We start from the raw sequence: 23,876 nt of genomic DNA on the forward strand, positions 1-23,876 counted from the left end.
AGCGGTTTTAATGATAAAGAAATAAGATGAAAACAAACCACGAACAAATTAATTCGATCAAAATTATTGAATCGAATTTACCGGATCTGTATAAACTACAATATAATATATGTCAAATAATCTCAAACTTTATCCAGTTATTCTAACACCTTGACTTACCTAACCAAACTCAAACAAAATAAATTCAACTCTTGGCTTACCACACAGGAGCAAACGCAAATTTTATTTAACCAACATAACATCATTCCAATGCGTTGTTAGAATTAGTTGAGGTGTCATTGTTTCCACCTTCAATTCCTTTTCTTAATTTGGACTTTAACAGCTCATTTCACTCATCAAACAGTTATATTTACACATAATCCGACATGAAATTTAGAAATAAGGAAAAAAAAGTATTAATATATAATATAATCAAAACCACAAACAAGCTTCAAAAACTCTAGCAAGAAAGCCTTTTTTTTACCTTTGTCTTCTTCGCTCTTTCTCTCCCTGAAATGGAGAATGAACCTTCATCTGTACCGCCATTTTCACGGGAGCTAAATTTAGACAACCTTAAAGCCACCAAAGTTCTAGGCAACGGAGCAATGGGCACCGTCTTTCTCGTCCACGACACCGCCACCGATCCTACCGCGCGTTCTCCATTTGCTCTCAAAGTTGTTCAGCGATCCAAACACGACGTCGATCGTCGTGCCCGTTTGGAGATTGCGGTGTTGGAGAAGCTTTCCGCCGCGGACCCTGACTCTCAACACCCATTTCTCCCTCGTCTTTTGGGTCACCTTCAGACCGCCGAGCTTCTCGCTTGGGCCATCCCTTATTGCCCTGGCTCCGACCTCCACATCCTCCGGTACCGTCAAATCGACCGGGTTTTCTCCCCCGTCGTTATCCGGTTTTACCTGGCAGAGATTCTCTGTGCTCTCGAGCATTTGCATTCCCTCGGCATCGTTTATCGTGACCTCAAGCCGGAGAACATTCTCATTCAACAATCGGGTCACGCGATGCTAACGGATTTTGACCTTTCACGTAATTTAAAGAAGAGACAATTGTCGGAATCTTTAACGGAGGAGAAAAAGGAACGGAGTTTGTTTCATCGGTTAAATTTCATAGGATGCATCACCGTCGTACCCGATATCAGAATCGAAAGAGCTTTGAGTAGAGCGAAATCGGCACGAGTCACCCCAGAGAGTCGACGGAAACTGAGTTTCGCAGACGAGGAACGTTCGAACTCCTTCGTGGGCACAGAGGAATACGTGTCGCCGGAAGTATTACGCGGACACGGACACGAATTCGCCGTCGATTGGTGGGCTCTCGGGATTCTATGCTACGAGATGCTCTACGGTACGACGCCGTTTAAAGGAGAAAACCGGAAAGAGACGTTCCGGAAAATCCTGACCAAGGAACCGGATTTCATGGGAGAACGGAACGCTTTGACGGATTTGATCGGGCAGTTATTAAAGAAGGATCCGAAAAAGAGACTCGGATATCACGGAGGCGCGTCGGAAATCAAGGAGCACGCGTTCTTTAAAGGGTTGAACTGGGACCTGTTAACAGCGTTGTTACGACCTCCGTATATTCCGTCGAGAGACGATTGTGACTTGACAGGGAAGGTGACGGAAGAAGAAATAGATATAAGGGAATATTTCGAGAGAATGAAGGCTCCGTCGTCAAAGCAACAGTTACCATTACCGCCACCTTCATCGCAGCTGATACGGATCGTGTCTTTTACGGAGTTCTAACGCCGAAGTGAGATACATTGTAGATAAAACAACGTGGAAATGGCGGAGATTAGTGGAATAAAGCTGGTAGTACCAAAAGAAACATGAAAGAAGACGAAGAAATACAGGAAGAAGAAATTTCATGGATTTCACTCCATGGCTTTAGCAACTACGATTCGGCCCCTTCTGGAAATTTTTAACCCATCTGGGAATTATATTTATACTCTTCTTCCTTTTCGTTAAACTGTAAATTACAAATTATGTAAAGTTATTATTAATCTAAACCAATTTTAAACTCTCATAACATCATGTCATTAGAATAACTACAAAATGAAAATTTTGTCAAAATCTGACAAAATAAAAAACAAGGATTAAGTCTCATACCCATCCCTGGAGTATAAACAAACAAATTTCTTTCAACCACCTGTTATATACGTGTTGTAAAAGATACCAGACTTTCCCTTCTTATGAACATGGATATTGATTTAATTTCTAATCATCTAACGGATAAAATATTCAGTGGAAGTTGAAAAAAAAAATTACAAATTAATTAAATAAAAAATATTACTCTAATTACAGCAGAGTTGCAAGATATAGATTAAAATAGCCCGGTTTAAATTGCAATTCACCTCAAAGATGGATCCCTTCATCTTCCCTGAGACTCCTCAGGCTTCTCCCCAACTCTCTTGTTCATAACCCAAATTAATATCTGCAATAGCTTTGTTGGAGGAAGGATGAGCTGAGAGTTGTTATTTTCAATCAACATTAATGTGATAATTGTGTTTGGATTCAAATTTTATAAATAACACTTACTATTAAGAAAATAGTAATTATAAATTTCCAATGAAAAAATATAAAAGTTTATTCTACTATTTACTTGTCTAATATCTCTAAAATAATTCAGGATAAAGTACACAAATGGTCACTCGATTATACATCATTACTATGTTAAATCCTCTTACTATTAAAAGTTACAAGTGGTCTTCCGACTATAGGATGTTACTTTATTGTATCCTCCGACTATTAAAAGTTACAAAATGGTCATCTGAATATTCATATATTCTAAACTCGTTCTTTTTCGTTAAAAAATTGCCGGTCGTTTGAGATGAGCATCAATATGTTGACTAGAATACGATAAAATCTGATCTTATAATCATTTTAGATGTATTTTGTGGATCGAATCTCTGTTTACAATATGTCGTCGAGCTAGTGTTTGAAACAATATGTTGACGAGTCAGTGCTTGAAAGCAATGGTGGTGTCAATATACATCATTATAATATATATTTTTCACATCTCAGTCAGGATGTTAACGTCCATCTTAAACGGACATCAATTCTTTGACAGAAAATGATGATTTTGAAACGTATGAATAGTCGGTCGATTATTTTGTTACTTTTAATAGTCTGGAAAACTCGACAAAACATAGTCTTATAGTCAGTGGACTCAACAAAACTCCACTCTATAATCGAGAGACCATTTGTATACTTTTCCCCGTAATTAAATGAAGAAAATGGAAGCTACTAATAAATGAAAGGGTAGAAGATATTTTAAAAATTGTTTGGGAAGATGACTTGAGGGTACAAGTAACACGTTGCTTCTACAATGAAAATAAAAATGGAAATATAAACTTAGTAGGTCACTCTTCATTTGATGTTCACATCCTTTTCCAATGATGTCCATTTCTTACCTACAAAATACTGTTGATAATTCAATTAAATGAATAGTTTTCAACAATTTATCCCTTTGTTTTTGGTTCGTCAGAAGATTATAGTTTTGACTCTAAAATTACTTCTCAAACGTGAAAAAGTAAGGGTATGTTTGTTTGGCTGTAATTTGTTTTCTAGAAAATGAATTACTGGAAAATGAATTAATGAAATTTGAATTCAGGAAAATGAATTACATTTCTGGAAAATGTTTTCCGTAAAATGAATTATATTTTTTTTTGAAAAACATCTGGAAAACGTTTTATGATGTTTGGAAGATGTTATTTAAACATTTTTTCACTAGTTGATGAGTTTTTTAAAAATTATTTATTACAAATATTAAATACAATAAATTATATTATTTATCATAAAATTTTAATATTATTATTTTAAAATATTAAAATAATTTATTTATTATTAAATATTATTTTTATAATTTTATTAATAAAAATATTAATATTGGTATATTTTAGTGAAATAAAAATATTATAAATTATATTAATTATTTATTAAAGTAACAGTGTTATATTATATTTTAAAAATATTAATTAGTATATTTTAAATATATTTATTAAAATATTATTAGATTATTATATTAATATTAAATATATAAATAATATTATTCATTATTAAATATATACAAAATTTATTATATATTTATTAAAATAAAAAATATAATATCTTATATTATATTTTTATAATATAATTGATTATTTTATTATAATATTAAAAATATAATATTATATTATTATAAATATTAATAAATATATTTTAAATATTTTAATATTTAATATTTTGATGAAAATGATATTAAAATATTTTATTAATATTAAATTAATAAAATAAAATTATTTTGAGTATTTATTATTTGAAGTGAAAATTTAAAAAATGACTTACAGAAAATCAGAGCGTAAGTAATTTTCCAGAAAACATAAAAGAAATTTCGTTGACCAGGAAAATGAATTACGTTGATCAATTAGTTTTCCTCCATTCAAACACTGGAAAACATTTTCCGAAAAACGAATTACATGAAACAAACACGAGATTTCGGAGAAAACTAATTCCATAATTTATTTTATGGCAAACAAACATACCCTAAAATTTTTAATTCCTAATATTGAGTTAAAAATATTTTTTTAAATATACTTTTTAACATTAATTACTTTTTACTCTAAAAAAGGTATTTATAAACCAAAAAATACTTCGAAAACAATACTAAAAATCGGACCTAAGAACCAATAATCAATTGGTCTAGTGGGATGAGATACTAGGTCTTTTAAGCAAGGTCAGGGGTTCGAATTCTGGCGTTTGCGAATGGAGCAAACTGGGTTGGGAGGGTCGCTCTCGTCTCTGCATTACTCGATCTGTATTAGTCGGTCAATAGATTAGATACCAATGATTAATTAAAAAAAATGGGACCTAAGAGAACCAAGGCTCTTCCATCAAATTAGTAAGTGACCATTTACAAAAGTTAAGGGATAAGGTTTTGAACTTCAATCATCAATTATGCACCTTTAAATTTGCTTTAAGAGTTTTACTTCAGTTAAAAACCTAATACATAGTCAAAACTCATCTTAATTTGCTTCATTACAATACAAACACGTTGAACCACCCAATTTTATGTTATTTGCTTGCTCCAACACTAATCAAAATTAATGGATGATATATATCTTAATTTCGTGTCACCGAATTTATTGAGTTATCTCAATAGTAAAAGAAAATACTGTTGTTCTTAGAGATTTTACGTTCGAACATTAATGCCTGCAAAGTATATGTACATTATTAAAAATTAAGAAAATTTTAAAATAAATACTACATTATAATTAATATTAATAAAAAAATTCGTGTCACCCGCATAAATTTTCACGGATCACAGTTAAAGTTGACAAACAAGTCATTTGAATTAGATAAATTAGTGTGGATCAAATTTGTAAGTCCAATCTTGTAAGGATAAAATAGCAACAAACATCGTGGGTGAAAAACTACAAATGGGATGTAGTAGTTATTAAATGTTTTTAAATTAGATTAAAAATAATAAAAATAAGACATGTGATGGTTGTATGCTCCCTAATCCTTTATTTAGCTTTAGGTTTAAATCTCTTCATGGTCATTTTTTTTTCTAACATTAACTATTATATGACACAAATTAAACCGTCTTAGTGGTTTAGAGATTTATTATCCTTTGAGAACTCAAATTTGAGTATTGTATATGTCAGAGATATGAATGATGATTGTCAAAAAATTAAAGATGTTTATATTGCCTTTATTCACCCTATATTTATCAAAAAAGAAAAACATTAGCTACAGTATAATATATATATATATATATATATATATATATATATAATATGGTACAACACATAACATAATGTTAGAGTGGATTAAAATTAGGATCTTTGGTTTGATTGACATCACGTAAATAATTTTTTAAACAAATTTAAATAGTTAAATGACCTATTAATAAAATTTAAAAATTGATGGTAAAAATGAAATTTATCTATAATTAAGTGGTCATGAGTGTAGTTTACCCTCATTAATTTTTAGTGTGTTATTAATAGGGATGGGCATGGGTCAGGTCGGGTTTTTGGTCTACCCGACCCGACCCGAGAACAAAATATCTTCCACCCGAGACCCGACCTGAACCCGACCCCACATATAACTTAGAAACTCCATCATACCTGAAATAATAAAAAATATTATTTTTATTAAATAAAAACAGTGATTTAATTGAAAAAATTATATATAGAGGGGTATTATTATAATTATTCTTAAATATATAAGATAAAATTATATATATTTTTGGGGTCAAATCAGATCTGATATTTTTACTCTAAACCCGAATCCAACCCGAACATCATATTTAAAAAAAATCTTACTCAAACCCGAAATAAAAAAAACCGACTCGATCAATTCGTGTCCAGGTCCAATGCCCATCCCTAGTTATTAAATAAAATTAGCCTACATGGGCATAGCCTAACTGAAATATCATAAATAACAGCTGAGTAAGTTGAAATAAAAGGTAGACTTTCACTTTAAATAACATATTTCTTTCACCTTGCTTTATGAATTCCCTTTCACTGCAAATACATGTATCCACTCCCTCCCTCTCTGTGTCTCAGTCAACAACATACCCAATTCCAAACCAAACCCCTTGAAAAATGATTCAGTATCCGTGATTCTTTTCTGTCTCTTCTTCCCCTAGTAAATTTCTTTGTTTTCTAAGTGTATAAATCTTTTTTTTTTCTATGTGATGTACTGTGCAAAGACAAAAGGAATTTCTTATCTTTCACGAGATGGTTCTTTTATTTTTCGTTTGATTGTTTGGGTTTTTTGTATAAATACAGGGAATTGAGAGTCACGTGTTGCTTTATCCTTTAAACTATTACATGAAATAGTATTATTCAAGTTTTTGTCTTTGCTCCTTTTTCTACTATTGTCCTTCACTGAATTCTTTTTAGCTTTCTGGGTTTTTTTGTTGATAAAGTTGGATTTTTTTTTGCTTTGTGGGGGGAATATCCAATTCTATAAGGTTTTGCTTTCTGGGTTTTGGATAATCATCATTGCTTTTCCTTAAAGTTTGAGAATTTTCACTTCTGATTCTAAGAAAAAATGAAGGGATTTGTTCTGTTTCTAGCCATTGGTGTTTTTTTACTACGTGATAGTGTTGTGAGTAAAGAGTGTACAAACACTCCGACTCAGCTGTCATCACATAGTTTTCGTTATGAATTGTTGAAATCCAATAACGAAACATGGAGACAGGAGATGTTTTCTCATTACCATTTAATCCCAACCGATGACTCTGCTTGGTCTGATTTGCTACCGAGGAAGATTTTGAGAGAAGAAGATGAATTGAGCTGGTCAATGATGTATCAGAAAATTAAGCACCCTGGTCGTTTCAACTTGGCTGCAGATTCTTTGAAAGAGGTTTCACTCCATGATGTTAGATTGGATTCGAATTCGATTCACTGGCGAGCACAAGAAACGAACTTAGTGTTGAAAAAAACGGTGTACATGGGTGCACATGGCTTTGTCAAAGGGGAACACCGAAAGGTGCTGTTTTTGTTGAGAAAAAAAATGTAAAATCCTAAATTTTAGTTATTGTAATTTAAGATATTAACAAATTAGTCCTTAAGTTTTAACTATAAATATCCTAACTCATTTAGTTTCAAAATCATCCCAAAGCATTCTAGCTTTCTTCCAATACTAGAAAGATTTTATAGAGTTTCTTGAGAGTTGTTTTCTCCTTTTTATCTAGAGAGAATTATCATTGTTTTCTTCTTGGTAGATCGATAGAGGTTGTAATTCTTATTTTCTCATAGTGAAATTCTTCTACCGTTGCCCGTGGTTTTTACCCTAAATATTTTAGGGGTTTTCCACGTAAATTTTGTCTCTTTTATCTTCATTTTTATTTTCTCAAATTATCAGTTGCGATTTTACTCTATCCGATAGCCGTCTTCCGCAACAATTGGTATCCGAGCTAGATTAGAGTGTGTAATATCTGCTTATTGTCTTTGTGGTTGCCACCAAAAGGTGGATCCTCCAACATAAGAAAGTAAGAAGGTATTACCCATTCTTTGAAGGTTCCAGAGAACTATTCACGATAGTGAAATAGTGGGAGCTATCCGTAATAGAAGCTATGACAACGAAATTTGATATTGAAAAATTCAATGGGAGAAATTTTTCACTGTGGAAATTGAAGATGAAGGCCATCCTGAGGAAAGACGGGTGTCTAGCGGCTATCAATGAAAGGCCGGTGGATTTCGCAGATGACAACAAATGGAACGAGATGGACGGAAATGCTATGGCAAACTTTTATCTAGCATTAGCAGATGAAGTATTGTTAAGTATCGAGGAGAAGAAGACAACTAAGGAGATATGGGATCATCTCACCAAATTGTACGAGGCCACATCGTTGCACAATAAAATTTTCCTTAAAAGGAAATTGTACACTCTCCGTATGCCAGAATCTACTTCAGTGACAGAGCACTTAAATACACTGAACACCTTATTTTCTCAGCTTACATCCTTAAGCTGTAAAATAGGAGAACAAGAACGTGCTGAACTTCTACTTCAAAGTCTACCGGATTCGTATGATCAACTCATCATCAACTTGACAAATAGTAATGTCACCAGTCTAGTCTTCGATGACGTTGCAGCTGCTGTTCTACAAGAAGAAAATCGACGCAAGAACAAGGAAGACAGACAAGTAAATCTGTAACAAGCAGAAGCGTTGACAACGACGAGAGGGAGATCAACAGAACGTGGCCAAAGTAGCAGTCACAAACATAGTAGATCGAAGTCCAGAAGCAAAAAGAATTTAAAGTGCTACCACTGTGGAAAGAAGGGTCACATGAAGAAGGATTGTTGGAGTCTCAATAAAAACTCCAATCCACAAGGCAATACCGCAAACACTTCAGATGATGGAGATGCTCTATGCTGTGAAGCGTCAACTACCGTGGAAGGCAGAAAAAGATTTGCAGATATATGGCTCATTGATTCAGGAGCAACATATCACATGACCTCAAGAAGAGAATGGTTCCATCATTATGAACCTGTCTCAGGAGGATCTGTCTATAGTTGCAATGATCATGCCTTAGATATCGTTGGAGTGGGAACCATCAAATTAAAGATGTATGATTGAACAATTAAAGTTGTTCGAGATGTGCGGCACGTGAAAGGCCTGAAGAAAAATTTATTATCCTACGGATTGTTGGATAATAATGCAAGCAAGATTGAAACACAGAAAGGAATCATGAAGGTGTTCCGTGGAGCGCTTATGGTGCTGAAAGGCCAAAAGATAGCTGCAAACTTGTACATGCTGAAGGGAGAGACTTTGCTAGAAGCAGAAGCCTCTGTTGCCTCATGTAGTTTAGATTCTGCAATGCTATGGCATAAGAAACTTAGACACATGTCAGAACAAGGAATGAAAGTCCTTGTGGAGCAAAAGCCACTTCCCAGCTTAACAAAGGTATCACTTCCTTTGTGTGAGCATTGTATAACAAGTAAGCAACACCGGTTGAAATTCAACACATCAAATTCTAGAGGCAAAAGTGTTCTAGAATTGGTTCACTCTGACGTATGGCAAGCACCGGTCACATCCCTAGGAGGAGCAAAATACTTTGTCTCATTTATTGACGACTACTCCAGGAGATGTTGGGTGTACCCTATTAAGAAGAAGTCAGATGTGTTTGCAACTTTCAAAAACTTCAAAGTGCGGGTGGAACTTGATTCTGGAAATAAGATCAAGTGTTTCAGAACATATAATGGAGGAGAATACACAAGCGAAGAATTTGATGACTTTTGCAAGAGATGAGGCATCAAATAACAGTTCACAGTGGCGAACACTCCTCAACAAAATGGAGTGGCAGAGCGGATGAACAGAACCTTGTTAGAAAGAACACGAGCAATGTTGAGGGATGCAGGCCTAGAAAAATCATTCTGGGCAGAAGCAGTCAATACCGCCTGTTATTTGGTGAATCGAGCTCCATCAACTGCAATAGAGCTGAAGACACCAATGGAGACGTGGACTGGTAAACCAGATGATTATTTAAACCTCCATGTATTTGGAAGTATTGTGTACGTGATGTACAACTCCCAAGAAATCTCAAAGCTGGATCCAAAATCCAGGAAATATAAATTTTTGGGGTATGCTGATGGAGTCAATGGGTATCGCTTGTGGGATCCCACTGCCCGCAAAGTGATCATCAGCAGAGATGTTATCTTTGTAGAAGATAAACTACAAAGAAAAGAAGACAATGATAGCACTGAAAAGTCAGAGACTACACAGATACATGTGGAAAAGGATGTTGAACAAGGAGACTCTTCTGAAGCAGAACCAGCACATGATGAACAAGAACCAGAGAGTTCTGAAGCTCCAACAACTCGTCAATCAGATCGTATGAGAAGGTGTCCCAATTGGCACTCAGATTATGTTATAGAAGGTAATATTGCATAATGCCTTTTAACAGAGGACGGTGAGCCATCAACATACCAGGAGGCAATAAACAGCTCAGATGCTTCACTGTGGATGATGGCGATGCAAGAAGAAATCGAAGCCCTTCATAAAAATAATACATGGGACCTTGTGCCACTACCACAAGGAAGGAAGCCAATTGGTAACAAATGGATCTTCAAAATCAAGCGAAATGGTGACGATCAAGTTGAGAGGTATCGTATAAGACTGGTGGTCAAAGGATATGCTCAAAAAGAAGGTATTGATTTCAATGAAATATTTTCTCCTGTGGTTCGACTAACAACAGTTCGAGTAGTTTTGGCAATGTGTGCTACATTGAACTTACATCTAGAGCAACTAGATGTTAAAACAACTTTTCTTCATGGAAATCTTGAAGAAGAGATTTAAATGCTCCAGCCTGAAGGTTTTGAAGAAAAAGAAAAGAAGAACTTGGTTTGCAGGTTGAACAAATCTCTGTACGGTCTAAAGCAGGCGCCGAAGTGTTGGTATAAGAGATTTGATTCCTTCATTATGTGTCTTGAATACAACAGACTTAATGCAGACCCTTGTGCTTATTTTAAGAGGTCTAGTGATAACGATTTTGTTATATTGTTGTTGTATGTGGATGACATGTTGGTTGCAGGACCCAACAAAGATCATATTGAAGAATTGAAGGCACAACTGGCTAGGGAATTTGAAATGAAGGACTTGAGATCAGCAAACAAGATTCTAGGGATGCAAATTCACCGAGACAGAAGTAATAGGAAGATTTGGCTTTCACAAAAGAATTACTTGAAGAAGATCTTGTCACGATTCAACATGCAAGATTGTAAGCCAATTTCTACCCCTCTTCCTATTAACTTCAAATTATCCTCCAGTATGAGTCCTAGCAGTGAAGAAGAGAGAATGGAGATGTCTCGAGTACCGTATGCATCAGCAGTGGGAAGTTTAATGTTCGCTATGATATGCACAAGACCAGACATTGCACAAGCAGTGAGAGTGGTTAGTCGATACATGGCGAATCCAGGCAAAGAGCATTGGAATACAGTAAAGAGGATCCTGAGATACATTAAAGGGACCTCAAATGTTGCATTATGTTACGGAGGATCAAACTTACTAATCAATGGGTATGTAGATTCTGACTATGCAGGGGATTTGGATAAAAGCAAATCTACTACAGGATATGTGTTCAAAGTTGCTGGTGGAGCTGTAAGCTGGGTTTCAAAATTGCAGTCAGTTGTGGCTACATCCACAACAGAAGCAGAATATGTAGCAACTACACAAGCCAGTAAAGAAGCAATTTGGTTGAAGATGCTATTGGAGGAACTTGGGCACAATCAAGAGTATGTCTCTCTGTTTTGCGACAGTCAAAGTGCCTTGCATCTAGCAAGGAATCCAGCATTTCATTCAAGGACAAAACACATACGAGTTCAGTACCATTTCATTCGTGAAAAGGTGGAAGAAAGGACGGTAGATATGCAGAAGATCCATACCAAAGACAATATAGCAGATTTCATGACGAAGGCGATCAACGCTGATAAATTTACTTGGTGTCGATCCTCTTGTGGCCTGTCAGAGACGTAAGCAACATAAAGGTACAAGGTAGAAAGAATGGTGTGAAGATATGATTGTTCCAATCAAATCTTCAAGTGGGAGATTGTTGAAAAAAACGGTGCACATGGGTGCACATGGCTTTGTCAAAGGGGAGCACCGAAAGGTGCTGTTTTTGTTGAAAAAAAAAAGGTAAAATCCTAAATTTTAGTCATTGTAATTTAGGATATTAACAAATTAGTCCTTAAGTTTCAACTATAAATACCCTAGCTCATTTAGCTTCAAAATCATCCCAAAGCATTCTAGCTTTCTTCCAATACTAGAGAGATTTTATAGAGTTTCTTGAGAGTTGTTTTCTCCTTTTTATCTAGAGAGAATTATCATTGTTTTCTCCTTGGTAGATCGAGAGAGGTTGTAATTCCTATTTTCTCATAGTGAAATTCTTCTACCGTTGCCCGTGGTTTTTACCCTAAATATTTTAGGGGTTTTCCACGTAAATTTTGTGTCTCTTTTATCTTCATTTTTATTTTCTCAAATTATCAGTTGCGATTTTGCTCTATCCGATAACCGTCTTCCGCAACACTTAGAGTACTTGTTGATGCTTGATGTGGATAATTTGGTATGGAGTTTTAGGAAAACTGTAGGTTTACCAACTCCTGGGAAGCCATACGGAGGGTGGGAGGCCCCGGATGTTGCACTCCGGGGTCATTTTGTAGGTAATCATAGCTTTAGTTTGATTTCTTTGCTATTCAGCTTTCTTAATTATACTGCCTGTTAATGTAAACTATTGTCAGATTATTGTTATTATGAATTTTAGTTACTTTTTGCTCTTTTAGATGGAGTTAACTTTAGAACCTTTAGAAGCCTAATGAATGGATGAAGATGGATTCTATTAAGTATTGTTGTTGTTATAATGTGCTTGAAGCGAGTTCGGTTCTCGAGTTTTATTGCAACTTTTTTAAGTTTATTTCATGTTGATTGTAAATTTCTAATGCTTAAATTGTCTTTTGAATGTTGAAGGCCATTACTTGAGTGCAACAGCACAGATGTGGGCTAGCACTCACAATGACACTCTCAAAGCGAAGATGTCGAAAGTCGTTTCTGCCTTATCTGCCTGTCAGAAGAAAATGGGGACGGGATATCTTTCGGCATTTCCGTCTGAACTTTTCGATCGTTTCGAAGCAATAAAACCTGTCTGGGCCCCATACTACACCATTCACAAGGTGAATTCTATTTTCAATGGTTTTGAAATATACTTATGGGGTTATGTTTTAAGGAGATACATAATAACTCCGAACCTGGGTCGGTTTCACAGATCTTGGCAGGTCTCTTGGATCAATATACATTTGCTGATAATGCTGAATCTTTAGATATGACAAAATGGATGGTCAAATACTTTTATAACCGTGTTCAGAATGTGATAACAAAGCACAGTGTGGAGAGACATTGGCTGTCACTTAATGAAGAAACTGGTGGCATGAATGATGTCCTCTATAGGTTGTTTACCATAACGGTGGGTAAACTGTTTCTTATAATTCCTTTAGCTTCTACCTGAGTTCTTTACTTCATCGACATGGTTTTAAATTGTCAATCTGCTTGGTTGATTTGACTGCTTTCCGGCATAGCCAGATTGTAATACATTTGAACTTCCATTGAGTACAATTTTCAGGAAGTATAAATTTAGTTGTGCATATCGTTATATGCTTTTAAGTGATGTTCTTTTGCAAATGCCTTATGAGAAGCATGCTTCGAATGTTCATGGCATGTATATCAAACTAATCCATGCTTAGGAGTTGATAATCAATTATAAAGAAAATACACAACTTTAAAAAAAGTAGCACCGTCATTGCATAAAATTTGCTTAATATGACTGATGTTCAATGCCATCCTTCTAGGTTTTAAGGTTTGTGAACTTGATAGGAATTTCCATGAGGGTCTATTATGCTCTGTGCAAACCCTCAGAAATTATTCACGAGGAGAAAAATTGCTGAATGAAGATTTTTTTCTAGGCTGTAAATTTTGACATCTTGCATTCAGACTTGTCGGCATTCTTAGCACTCTCATTCCCGACGTAGCTGATGAGTTCTTCAATAATGATGAATTCTATTTGATGAGTTTTTCATTTTACTTTGGGCAGGGAGATCCACAGCATTTGTTGTTGGCTCACCTTTTTGACAAACCTTGTTTTCTAGGATTGCTTGCAGTTCAGGTAACTTTCCCGACTCATCTAAAACCTCTTGATTTTTATATCAGTCTGCTGGTTTTGTATGTATGCAACCAGATTATTTGGCCCAAACAAATTATGATGTTCTGTAATTCATATCTAAACCATTGGGAACTCGACAATGCCATGGTGCTTCAGTTTTTGATGTGTTAGATGAAATTTTCTGCACCTTGGACAAAGTACACTTGTTTTCTCCAACTTTAAAAAAAATAATTGTGATGAAACCTAGATTTCAAGGATGAGCTTACGAGAAAAGGCTGAAAGAAGCTAATTAGACAATTTATTATACATGATACTACGTACATTAATTCCTGATCCTTTGAAAATTTCTTTCTTTTTCTATTCTAGGCTGATGATATATCAGGCTTCCACGCTAATACACATATTCCGATTGTAATTGGAGCTCAAATGCGGTATGAAGTGATGGGGGATCCACTTTACAAGGTAAATATCTTGATATGCATTTATTCCCTTTGAGGTACTGTACTGTTTATTCTACAACCATAGCATTTGAGGTGCTGTTGGGATTTCTTTTTCCATAGTTTAGGGATTCTTTATTAAATTATGGTGGTTATCGATGCTTCAGTAAACATTTAATTGCATTTTTTTGTCCTTTTTGATGCCAGACTATAGCAACTTTCTTTATGGACGTTGTTAATTCTTCTCATAGCTATGCGACAGGAGGAACGTCTGTCAGCGAGTTCTGGTACTAACTTTCTCATTTTACAGATTTAAGTTGCTGTTTCATATCAAATAATCTTTTTCATCTACTTAGTTTCAATGTGCTTTCCCGATGAATGGTTTAAAGCAATTGTCTGGAGTTAAATTAATTACCTTCGTTTGTTTGTGCTGGCTCTACCCTCTTGTGGTTTGTTGCATTTACCTACGAGAAGGTCTGACCCAAAACGATTGGCAAACACGTTACAGACAGAGAATGAAGAGTCTTGTACCACTTATAACATGCTGAAGGTATGCCCATCACTCTTTAATCCTTGAAGGTCCTTCGCCGATATCCTCTTATGACCTGACTTCTATTTAACTAATGAGAAGTGACTCATATCTATCAATCGTACAGCATCGATATTCCTTTCTTCCTATTTGAAATGAACCACATGTTTTTGTTGCGTTTTTGGTCTCTCGCCACCTGCTTAGATGGACCAAAGAAGTGGCATATGCAGATTACTACGAGCGTGCCCTCACAAATGGTGTACTAGGTATCCAAAGGGGAACAGAGCCCGGAGTGATGATTTACATGCTACCCCAAGGTCGCGGGGTCTCTAAGGCTTTAAGCTACCACAAGTGGGGAACACCATTTGATTCTTTTTGGTGCTGCTATGGCACAGGTTGGAGCTCATTTCACATAATTTAACTACTTCCTTCACGACGAATGAAGTGTGATAAAATTTTCTCCGAACACCATTAATATATCAATGATATCTCCAGTTCTTCACATCATTGATAGTTTTTTTTTCCATATTTGCAGGAATTGAATCATTTTCCAAGTTAGGCGATTCTATATATTTCAAAGAGGAAGGGGGTTTTCCTAGTCTTTACATCATCCAGTATGTGTCAAGTACTCTTGATTGGAAATCCGGAAATTTCGTGCTCAACCAGAAAGTTGATCCAGTTGTTTCTTGGGATCCTTACGTCTGCGTCACATTGACTTCTTCTAAAGAGGTATAAAGCAACTAATTTATTTTATGGTTCAAGCAGCGCTTCATTGCATATATATACACACACACGCACACACAGATGTATACATATGCGTATTTACATCCATCCATCCATACACATACACAGATATATACATATGCTCGACTCCATGCAAGCGTGCGCATACTTGATTACTTATAATATGTAAAGTAAGCATACTATCGATCATTTGGAATCTTATTTATGTAGGGAGCAGGGAAATCGTCTACCTTGAATTTAAGGATACCAATCTGGACTCATTTGAAAGGGGCCAAGGCAACATTAAATGATCAGAATCTAGCCATACCAGCACCAGGTATGAAACATGGTTATAGTTTTCTACTCTTCTTTACTATGAACATTGTTGATTCCTTTAATATGTCGATGCTTTTTGTGTGTTCTCTTTCTATTTTATATGAACAAAGAGAAGTAATACGAATTGCATCGTTTCAGGTGCCTTCTTACCAGTAAAATGGAGTGCTGGAGATAAATTAACCATTCAGTTGCCAATTAGTCTGAGAACCGAACGAATTAAAGGTATCATATTTGTATGATAAATTCCTGAGTTCCCTGTAATCTGTAATTGGTTTTATAATCTGCAAAATTTTAACTTCTTTAAATAATGTTTCAGATGATCGTCCTGAATACGGTTCTGTTCAGGCAATACTCTATGGTCCTTACTTGCTTAGCGGTTATAGCAGCGGTGACTGGGACATTAAAACTGGTTCAACGGTTTCATTTACCGACTGGATAAGTCCGGTTCCTGCTGCATATAACAATTATCTTGTTACTTTTTCCCAAAACTCGAGCGACACGACTTTTGTGTTAACAAACTCAGACCAATCAATCCAAATGGAGAAGTTCCCTGAAGCTGGTACCGATGCTGCTGTGCATGCCACATTCAGGTTCAGCTTTGATGATGCACCGGAAAAAATTTCAACCATTGGAGAAGCCATTGGTAAAACTGTCAAGCTTGAGCCATTTGACTTACCAGGAATGGTTATAGTGCATCAAGGAACGGAAAACAACCTTGCAGTTACCGGTTCTCCTAACGACGATGCAACTTCTAGTTTCCGTTTAGTTCCCGGATTGGATGGAAAAGATAATAGCGTGTCCTTGGAATCTGTAAGCAAAAAGGGGTGCTACGTATATAGTGGTGTAAACTATAGTTCCAGTCTTAGCATGAAGCTCAGCTGCAATTCAGCATCCTCCGAGGCCGGATTCAAGCAGGCAATCAGCTTTGTAATGGACAGCGGAATAAGCGAATACCATCCGATCAGCTTCGTTGCAAAAGGACAAAGGAGGAATTTCCTTATGGCACCACTGCAGAGCTTCAGAGATGAATCTTACACCATTTACTTCAACATTCAACCATAATGTAGTCTAACAAGTATGGGGACGGAACAACACGTCAATACTACAAGCAGACAATAAGATTCATCTTTATGTTGCCTCGGTCTCAGCGGCAGCCATCGCAGTGGAGTCCATTGCAACTCTCATGATGTGCAATAGTGTTTTTCATTCATTTACATTCAGTTGATTGTCTTACTAATGAATTGGACGTCAAAGAATGAAGGAATTCTTTATTCCAATTGTGGTCTAAGAGGTTGAACAAATGATGAAATCTTTGATATTTGGTTGATAAAAGGGAAGAAGGCCTTAGAGAAAGGGCAAAGCCCCACAAAAGGATTCACATTATGACCTCTAAATGTATTATTGAAGTGGGAGTGACACAATGCTGACAAGAAAGGTCATTGATCCAAGTTGGAAAAATTGCCCAAAATATATGGTATTCTCAATTCTCAATCTCACTGCTTTTGTTGAGCAACCAAATTCCAGCACAATGTTGGCAACATGAGCCCTAAGGAACTGTCCACATCATGGAACAAAGGAGTATAAATTTGGAGGGTAAAAGTTTAAATCCCAAAAAAGTATACATATTCTTCCTATTATAATTTAGAGTTTGATTCAACTATTTAAATTTACGACCGCACAAATCATAAAAATTTAGATAAAAATTTGTAAGAATATGTATTTAAATATATGTTAAATAGTACTTTTAATATCTGAATATATAATTCAGTTTATCATCCCAGATCTGTTAAAAAATAAAGGCTGATATTTGGGTAGAATTATTTCATTCATTTCAACAATTACATTACATCAAGAATCCTTCTTATATGCGAACAAACTAACAAACAATAAATTGTACAGCTAAGCAAAGCTAACTAACACTTTTTTACACTCCTCCTCAAGTTGGTGGTTGAAAGATGTCTTTGAACCTCAACTTGAAAACCAGATATTCATGTTGATGCACGCCCAAAGCTTTGGTCATCAAGTCTGCTTGCTGCTCCCATGTTCTGATGTGTTCAGTTTGTATTAGACCTTTTTTGATTTTTTTTCTAACAAAATGACAATCAATTTCAATGTGTTTAATTCTATCATGGAAAACCGGATTTGTTGCTATTTGCAAAGATGCCTTGCTGTCACAAATTAGCTTAGCTGGTTTCATATTCTTCAATCCTAATTATGCTAACAAACCGCTCAACCATATTATTTCAGCAGTTGCTCCTGCCATGCTTCTACACTATACTTCAGCAGAGGATTTTGCAACTGTACTTTGTTTCTTAGAATTCCAAGAGATCAAAGACATTCCAAACTTTATGCAAAAATATGTTATAGATTTTTTAGTCATTGGACAAGATGCCTAGTCAGAATCACAATAAGCAAACAGTTTGCATTCACTTGTTGCACTCAATAAAATCCCTTGGCCATGATTTTTCTTAATATATCTCACTACCCTCAATGTAACTTCAAGGTGAGATTGTTTTGGTTGGCGCATAAACCGACATAAGAAATGTCCTGCATAAGCAATATTCGGCCTTGTGTGGGTAAGATATATCAATCTGCCTATGAGCCTCTAAAAAACAGACTTCTCTTGTAACAACTGCTCATCTTTACAATATGCTCCATCATATTCAACAGTGGTGAGTTTCTTGTTTTGCTCTAATGGACTCATAACTGGTTTGGCTCCCCTGTCCCAGTTTCTACAATTAATTTTAATGCATATTTTCGTTGGTTCAACACAATACCTTCTTTTGACCTTATAACCTCCAACCCTAGAAAATATTTTAATTCTCCAAGGTCCTTCATTTTAAAGTTACTGTTTAAAATATGCTTAAGCTTCTCAATCATTGCTTCATTGCTACCAGTAATTAACAAATCATCAACATAAACAAGCAAAATCAATATACCACTCCCTTGTTGTTTTGTGAACATAGAGTAATCATGCTTGCTTTGCTTGTAACCAACTGTATGCAATGCTTCTGTTAGCTTCAAGTTTCACTGCCTAGAAGTTTTTTTCAACCCATAAAGGGATTTGTGCAGCCTACAAACCTTAGACTTTCCCTGGTTGTAAAATTCATCAGGAAGTGTCATATAGACTTGTTCAACCAAATCACCTTGCAAAAATGAGTTGTACACATCCATTTGATAGAGAGACCATTGAAAAATAGAAGCAAGATCAAGTATAGTCCGAATAGTGGCTAACTTAGCAACCGGAGAGAAGGTATCCACAAAACCTACACCTTCTTTTTTATTAAACCCTTCAGCAACAAGGTGAGTTTTAAAACGCTCAACATCCTCATTAGTCTTGTACTTATTCTATACACCCACTTGCATCCTATTGGAGTTTTACCTGAAGACAGAGTAATTATAAATCAAGTGTGATTTGATTCCAAAGCAGCAATCTCTTCCTTCATGGCTTGGAATGAGCCAATAAACAAGATGGGGTTGGTGGCAAAAAAAAGTAGGGGCTAAAGATAGGGATGGATCGAGGAGAGACTGATGAAGGTGGTTGTCCCTTAAAATTTTAAATTTTCGTATAATTTAAGTACTTTTATACTTTTTATTGATAATATATTTTTATCTTTTAAAATTTTTTAAATTTACCTCTTAACATAAAATCTCGTGTTAAAAATTTGATACCAAAAGTGGAAATATTGGGCATTTGGTGGCATTTACATTTTGGGTGAGAATCTGTTCCTTTTGAGTGTTGGATTTGATCCAACCTAAGAATAATAATGATAAATAGTAGTGATATGGCAATCCAACATTGAGGGAATCTACTTTCCCTAGTCACAACTTTGCATTTGGATTTATCCAAGTTATTCATTTGATTTGATTCAAAAATAATAATTTGGATTTTCTTAATTTGATTTTGTTAGATATTTAATAATAAAATTTATTTATATTTTAATTCTAAAACATATTTATCATAACCTGTTCCAAAATATATATATATTAATTTAATTATAGATTCCATCTTTTATTTCACGAAAATTAAAAAGTTAATTACTCTACACTAATTTATTAGAAAAAATCTCAAACTTTATAGAGGCTGAAAGTTATTCCAATTGTTGGTAAATTTAGCCTCTCTATTCAACCATCGCCTACGGAAGGTTCACATGCGAAAAGATTTGGTGAATTATATCCCAAATAATTAGGAAAATACAAAAACAAAATAATAATAAGAAGTTGGTTTGATTTGTTTTGGGTGAGACTTTGATGGTTCAACCTTCAAAGTTTGGATTATAATTTAGCATATGATTATGTTCACCTAAAATACAACAGTTCTAGTGTCTATTAAGTGAATTCGGTAATAAAATGTAATATTAATATCTTTAGAGATTATATGTTAGAATAGTTATATCTATAAGATATATACGCGTTATTAATGGATTAAAAAATTATGAACAAATATTATCTTATAATCAGTTACTATTTAAAAAGAAAAAATATATTGTGAAATTTTAAATTCAATTTTAAAAAATTAATTATATTTGATTACACTCAATTATTAAACAAACGTATTTGATAAAAATAATATATTTATAAAAATAATTAAAATATACTCTTATAATAATAATAATAATAATAATTTTAAAAGTACTTTTATTATTTAACTTAATTAATACCCAATTAACCTATAATATCAGTTGATCATAAATATCATTATAGAAAAGTCATTGATGACCTATATTTTATCACGTGGCTTGAAATGGCTTGACGACATATAAAATTATATTTTTTAAGAGAAAAAAAAATAGTGTCACTACCTTTACATCACTTGGACCGTCTCCTTTGAATATGCAACATTATCTGCAAAATGAAAAATGTATTCACTGGAGCTTAAATTCCTCTCCACTCAATGACGTTTGTCATTCAGTGGCTCGAATAACACATAAAACAATGCAAAATTTAACTTTCAATTAACATTTTGAAATCTAAAATCTTTTCTGAAACCATATTAATATTTAATTTATTAATTAATTAATTACTGTATAGATTTATTAAGGGTAATTCTTTCAACTCAATTATTTCATTTAAAACATTCAAATTCGAACTATTGAGATGACCATCCAGCTCAGTTGGTAGAGCACAAGGTTTTTAACCTTGAGGTCGTGGGATCGAGTCTCATGGAGGACATTTCATAATTTGGAGGTCTCGGAAGCTGCTCTCAACCTAGTGTTGGGGGCAACCTACTATCTTACCTCCCCCTTATCCCATTACATATGAGAACAAGGTTTGAGATAACTATCTAACATTCTTAACATTGAGGTCGTAGGATCGAGTCCCACGGAGGGCATTTCATAATTTGGAGGTCTTCTACGGAAGCTGCTCTCAACCTGGTGTTGGGGCAGTCTACTATCTTACCTCCCTTTGCCCCCATTACATATGGGAACAAGGGACAACAAATTCGAACTAATAACATTACTTAAAAGATTTAATATTTTATCTCATTGCTTCAACTAATTATTGATAAAATCGTAGTATTTAACGTAAGATTATAATAATCATCTTGAGGAGTATAATTAGGGGCATAACGTTAAAGGGAATCGTAGGTATGATCTTTAAAAATATTAAATTTAAAATTGAAATAATGATAAAATTATCATTTACCTTTAATATATATATATATATATATATAATTTATTATTGACTCTTATAAATTTAAATATTTTAAATACTTTAATAAATAATATTAAATCTCGCCACTCGTATAAGTTCACCACCTTTACTTTATTTTGTAGATTGAGTATTGAGCAAAATTGAGCTTTGAAGTCACTATGAGAGAAGATTAACAAGCTAAGCAATGATATTTTTTTTTATTAATAAGTTTCAAATAATGGGATTATTGACTGTTTTAATTAATTTTCTCTAAATCTCAAAGACTTTTTTTTTCGTCGTACTTATTTAATCAAATGTTTTTCATAATGTAATTTGGCATTCGTTACTTCATTATATATAGATGTTCGTTTAATTTATTATTAGGTTAACATACCTTAAGTAAGTTCAAAAGTATAACTTTAATATTATACATGAAAAATAAATTAAATTAAAAAAATCATCTTTATATTAGATCACTACAAGACTTTTTTTAATTAATCAACCCACAAATAAAGATCTATATTAAAAAAATCTATAGATATAAATTTAGAGTAAAGTACACAAATAGTCCTTCAACTATAGAGTGATCCTTTGTTAAGTTTATTGACTATTAAAAGTTACATAATGGTCACCCGACAATTCATAGGTTATAAAATCATCTCTCTTTTTTTTTTAAAAAATTGACAGTTTTTCTGAGCTGAACGTTGACATGTCAACTGTGATATGATAAAATTATATTTTAATGATGTATATTGACATCACTGTTGCTTTTAAGCACTAGCTCGACGGCATAATGTCTCACACACTGGCTCGACGACATAATGTAAACGGAGATTCAATCAACAAAATAGCATCATATAGTCGAGGGATTATGTTATAACTTTTAATAATCGAATGACTCAATAAAGCAGCATGTTATAGTCCAGGGATCACTGACTTATTTAGATAATTAAGAACCATAATTTTTTTTTGTGATACGATGAACTTTCATCATTAAATTAATCAGAACAACAGAAAATCGAAGGTTTACTTATTAATTTTCATTTTTTATTTTAAGAAATAAAAATATATTTAAGATATGTAATCAAATCTATTAAAATATATGAGTTGTGATGTAAGGCGTAGATTAGTTTTTATATTAATTTATTTTGCAATCATACTTTTATTTAAAAAATATTTGGGGAAAATGTTGTTTATAGGATTTGGCATTCAATAACTCTGCTAAAGCTTCAGCATTATTTGTTAAATAATACTATTTAGTATTTGTACTCAAGCAAAAGCACTTAAATGACAAAATTATCCTCCCGTTCAACGTTCATTCAAAGGATAATACTGTATTTGGCCTTCAATAAACTAATCCCCAGTCCCTCTATGTACGACATATAAATGGACGCGTGGCTCTTCAGTGGTCCCCATTGAAGATCAAAGCCAAATATTTTGATTTTATTTAACTGAAAGAAGTTTAAGAAATTATTCACAATTTTCTTTAGATATTAATTACATAACGCGGTTTGTTTATACAATTATTATAATTTATAAATTTTATTAAATTAAATATAATAGACATTTTTTAATTAAACTCTCTAATTATTAAAGGAGTGAGAAATTATGTAATTATAAAAGTAAATATACTTGTATAATTATATTCTTCAATTTTTTAATTAATAGTATTTTAAAATTTAAATTTATATAATTATATAATTACAATTTATATCATCAAGTATAACATAAGAATTAATATATAATTACATTTATATAGTAATTATGTTTTTAAACAATTATATTGTAGTGTTTAGACTCTATTTTTTTTTTGAAAAGAGATTTTTTACTTTATCCTATTGTAATAAAATAATATTTATAAATAATACGTAAAATTATATGTATTTGAATAACCATCGTAATTTATAAATTTTATTGAACTAAATATAGTTGAGAATCTCTAATTAAACTCTTTCATTTTTATTTGAGTGGGAATTAGTACAATTATGCGAGTAATTGCACTTATATAATTATAATTTTCAATTTTATTATTCATATTATTTTATTTAAGTTTATGTAAATATGTCATTTCAATTTATACTATTAAATATAA

General features: G+C 33.6%; 2 protein-coding genes across 3 annotated transcripts; both read left to right on the forward strand.

The window, feature by feature from the left end:
* The first annotated feature begins 459 nt into the window (after positions 1 to 459).
* On the forward strand, positions 460 to 1,886 carry LOC120182525 (serine/threonine-protein kinase UCN-like). Its single transcript, XM_039187480.1, has one exon. The coding sequence runs from the start codon at positions 495 to 497 to the stop codon at positions 1,731 to 1,733; it is 1,239 nt and encodes a 412-aa protein (XP_039043411.1). The 5' UTR covers positions 460 to 494; the 3' UTR covers positions 1,734 to 1,886.
* A 4,969-nt stretch (positions 1,887 to 6,855) lies between these two features.
* LOC120182540 lies at positions 6,856 to 17,338 on the forward strand. Of its 2 annotated transcripts, XM_039187491.1 has the most exons (14): positions 6,856 to 7,406; position 8,761; positions 12,507 to 12,635; positions 12,940 to 13,142; positions 13,235 to 13,432; positions 14,057 to 14,128; positions 14,492 to 14,587; positions 14,770 to 14,849; positions 15,037 to 15,112; positions 15,276 to 15,486; positions 15,627 to 15,820; positions 16,046 to 16,151; positions 16,289 to 16,372; positions 16,467 to 17,338. In XM_039187491.1, exons 1-14 carry the CDS (start codon positions 7,026 to 7,028, stop codon positions 17,210 to 17,212), a joined length of 2,577 nt encoding a protein of 858 aa, XP_039043422.1. In that variant the 5' UTR covers positions 6,856 to 7,025; the 3' UTR covers positions 17,213 to 17,338. The 2 variants fall into 2 exon arrangements, with proteins under 2 accessions (XP_039043422.1, XP_039043421.1); XM_039187490.1 differs by lacking the exon at position 8,761 and having other exon boundaries at positions 7,342 to 7,406.
* Positions 17,339 to 23,876: the final 6,538 nt, after the last annotated feature.

Source organism: Hibiscus syriacus, unplaced genomic scaffold (genome assembly GCF_006381635.1).
Source record: "Hibiscus syriacus cultivar Baekdansim isolate YM2019G1 unplaced genomic scaffold, ASM638163v2 tig00112686_pilon, whole genome shotgun sequence".
Taxonomy (NCBI): Eukaryota; Viridiplantae; Streptophyta; class Magnoliopsida; order Malvales; family Malvaceae; genus Hibiscus; species Hibiscus syriacus.

Excerpts from the sequence above, each read along its gene's own strand:
- LOC120182525 (XM_039187480.1), top strand. The coding sequence starts at position 495 with ATGGAGAATGAACCTTCATCTGTACCGCCATTTTCACGGGAGCTAAAT.
- LOC120182540 (XM_039187491.1), top strand. The coding sequence starts at position 7,026 with ATGAAGGGATTTGTTCTGTTTCTAGCCATTGGTGTTTTTTTACTACGT. Across the intron at positions 15,113-15,275 it reads CCACTTATAACATGCTGAAG|GTCTCTCGCCACCTGCTTAG; the intron begins GTATGCCCATCA and ends GTTGCGTTTTTG. Across the intron at positions 16,152-16,288 it reads TCTAGCCATACCAGCACCAG|GTGCCTTCTTACCAGTAAAA; the intron begins GTATGAAACATG and ends GCATCGTTTCAG.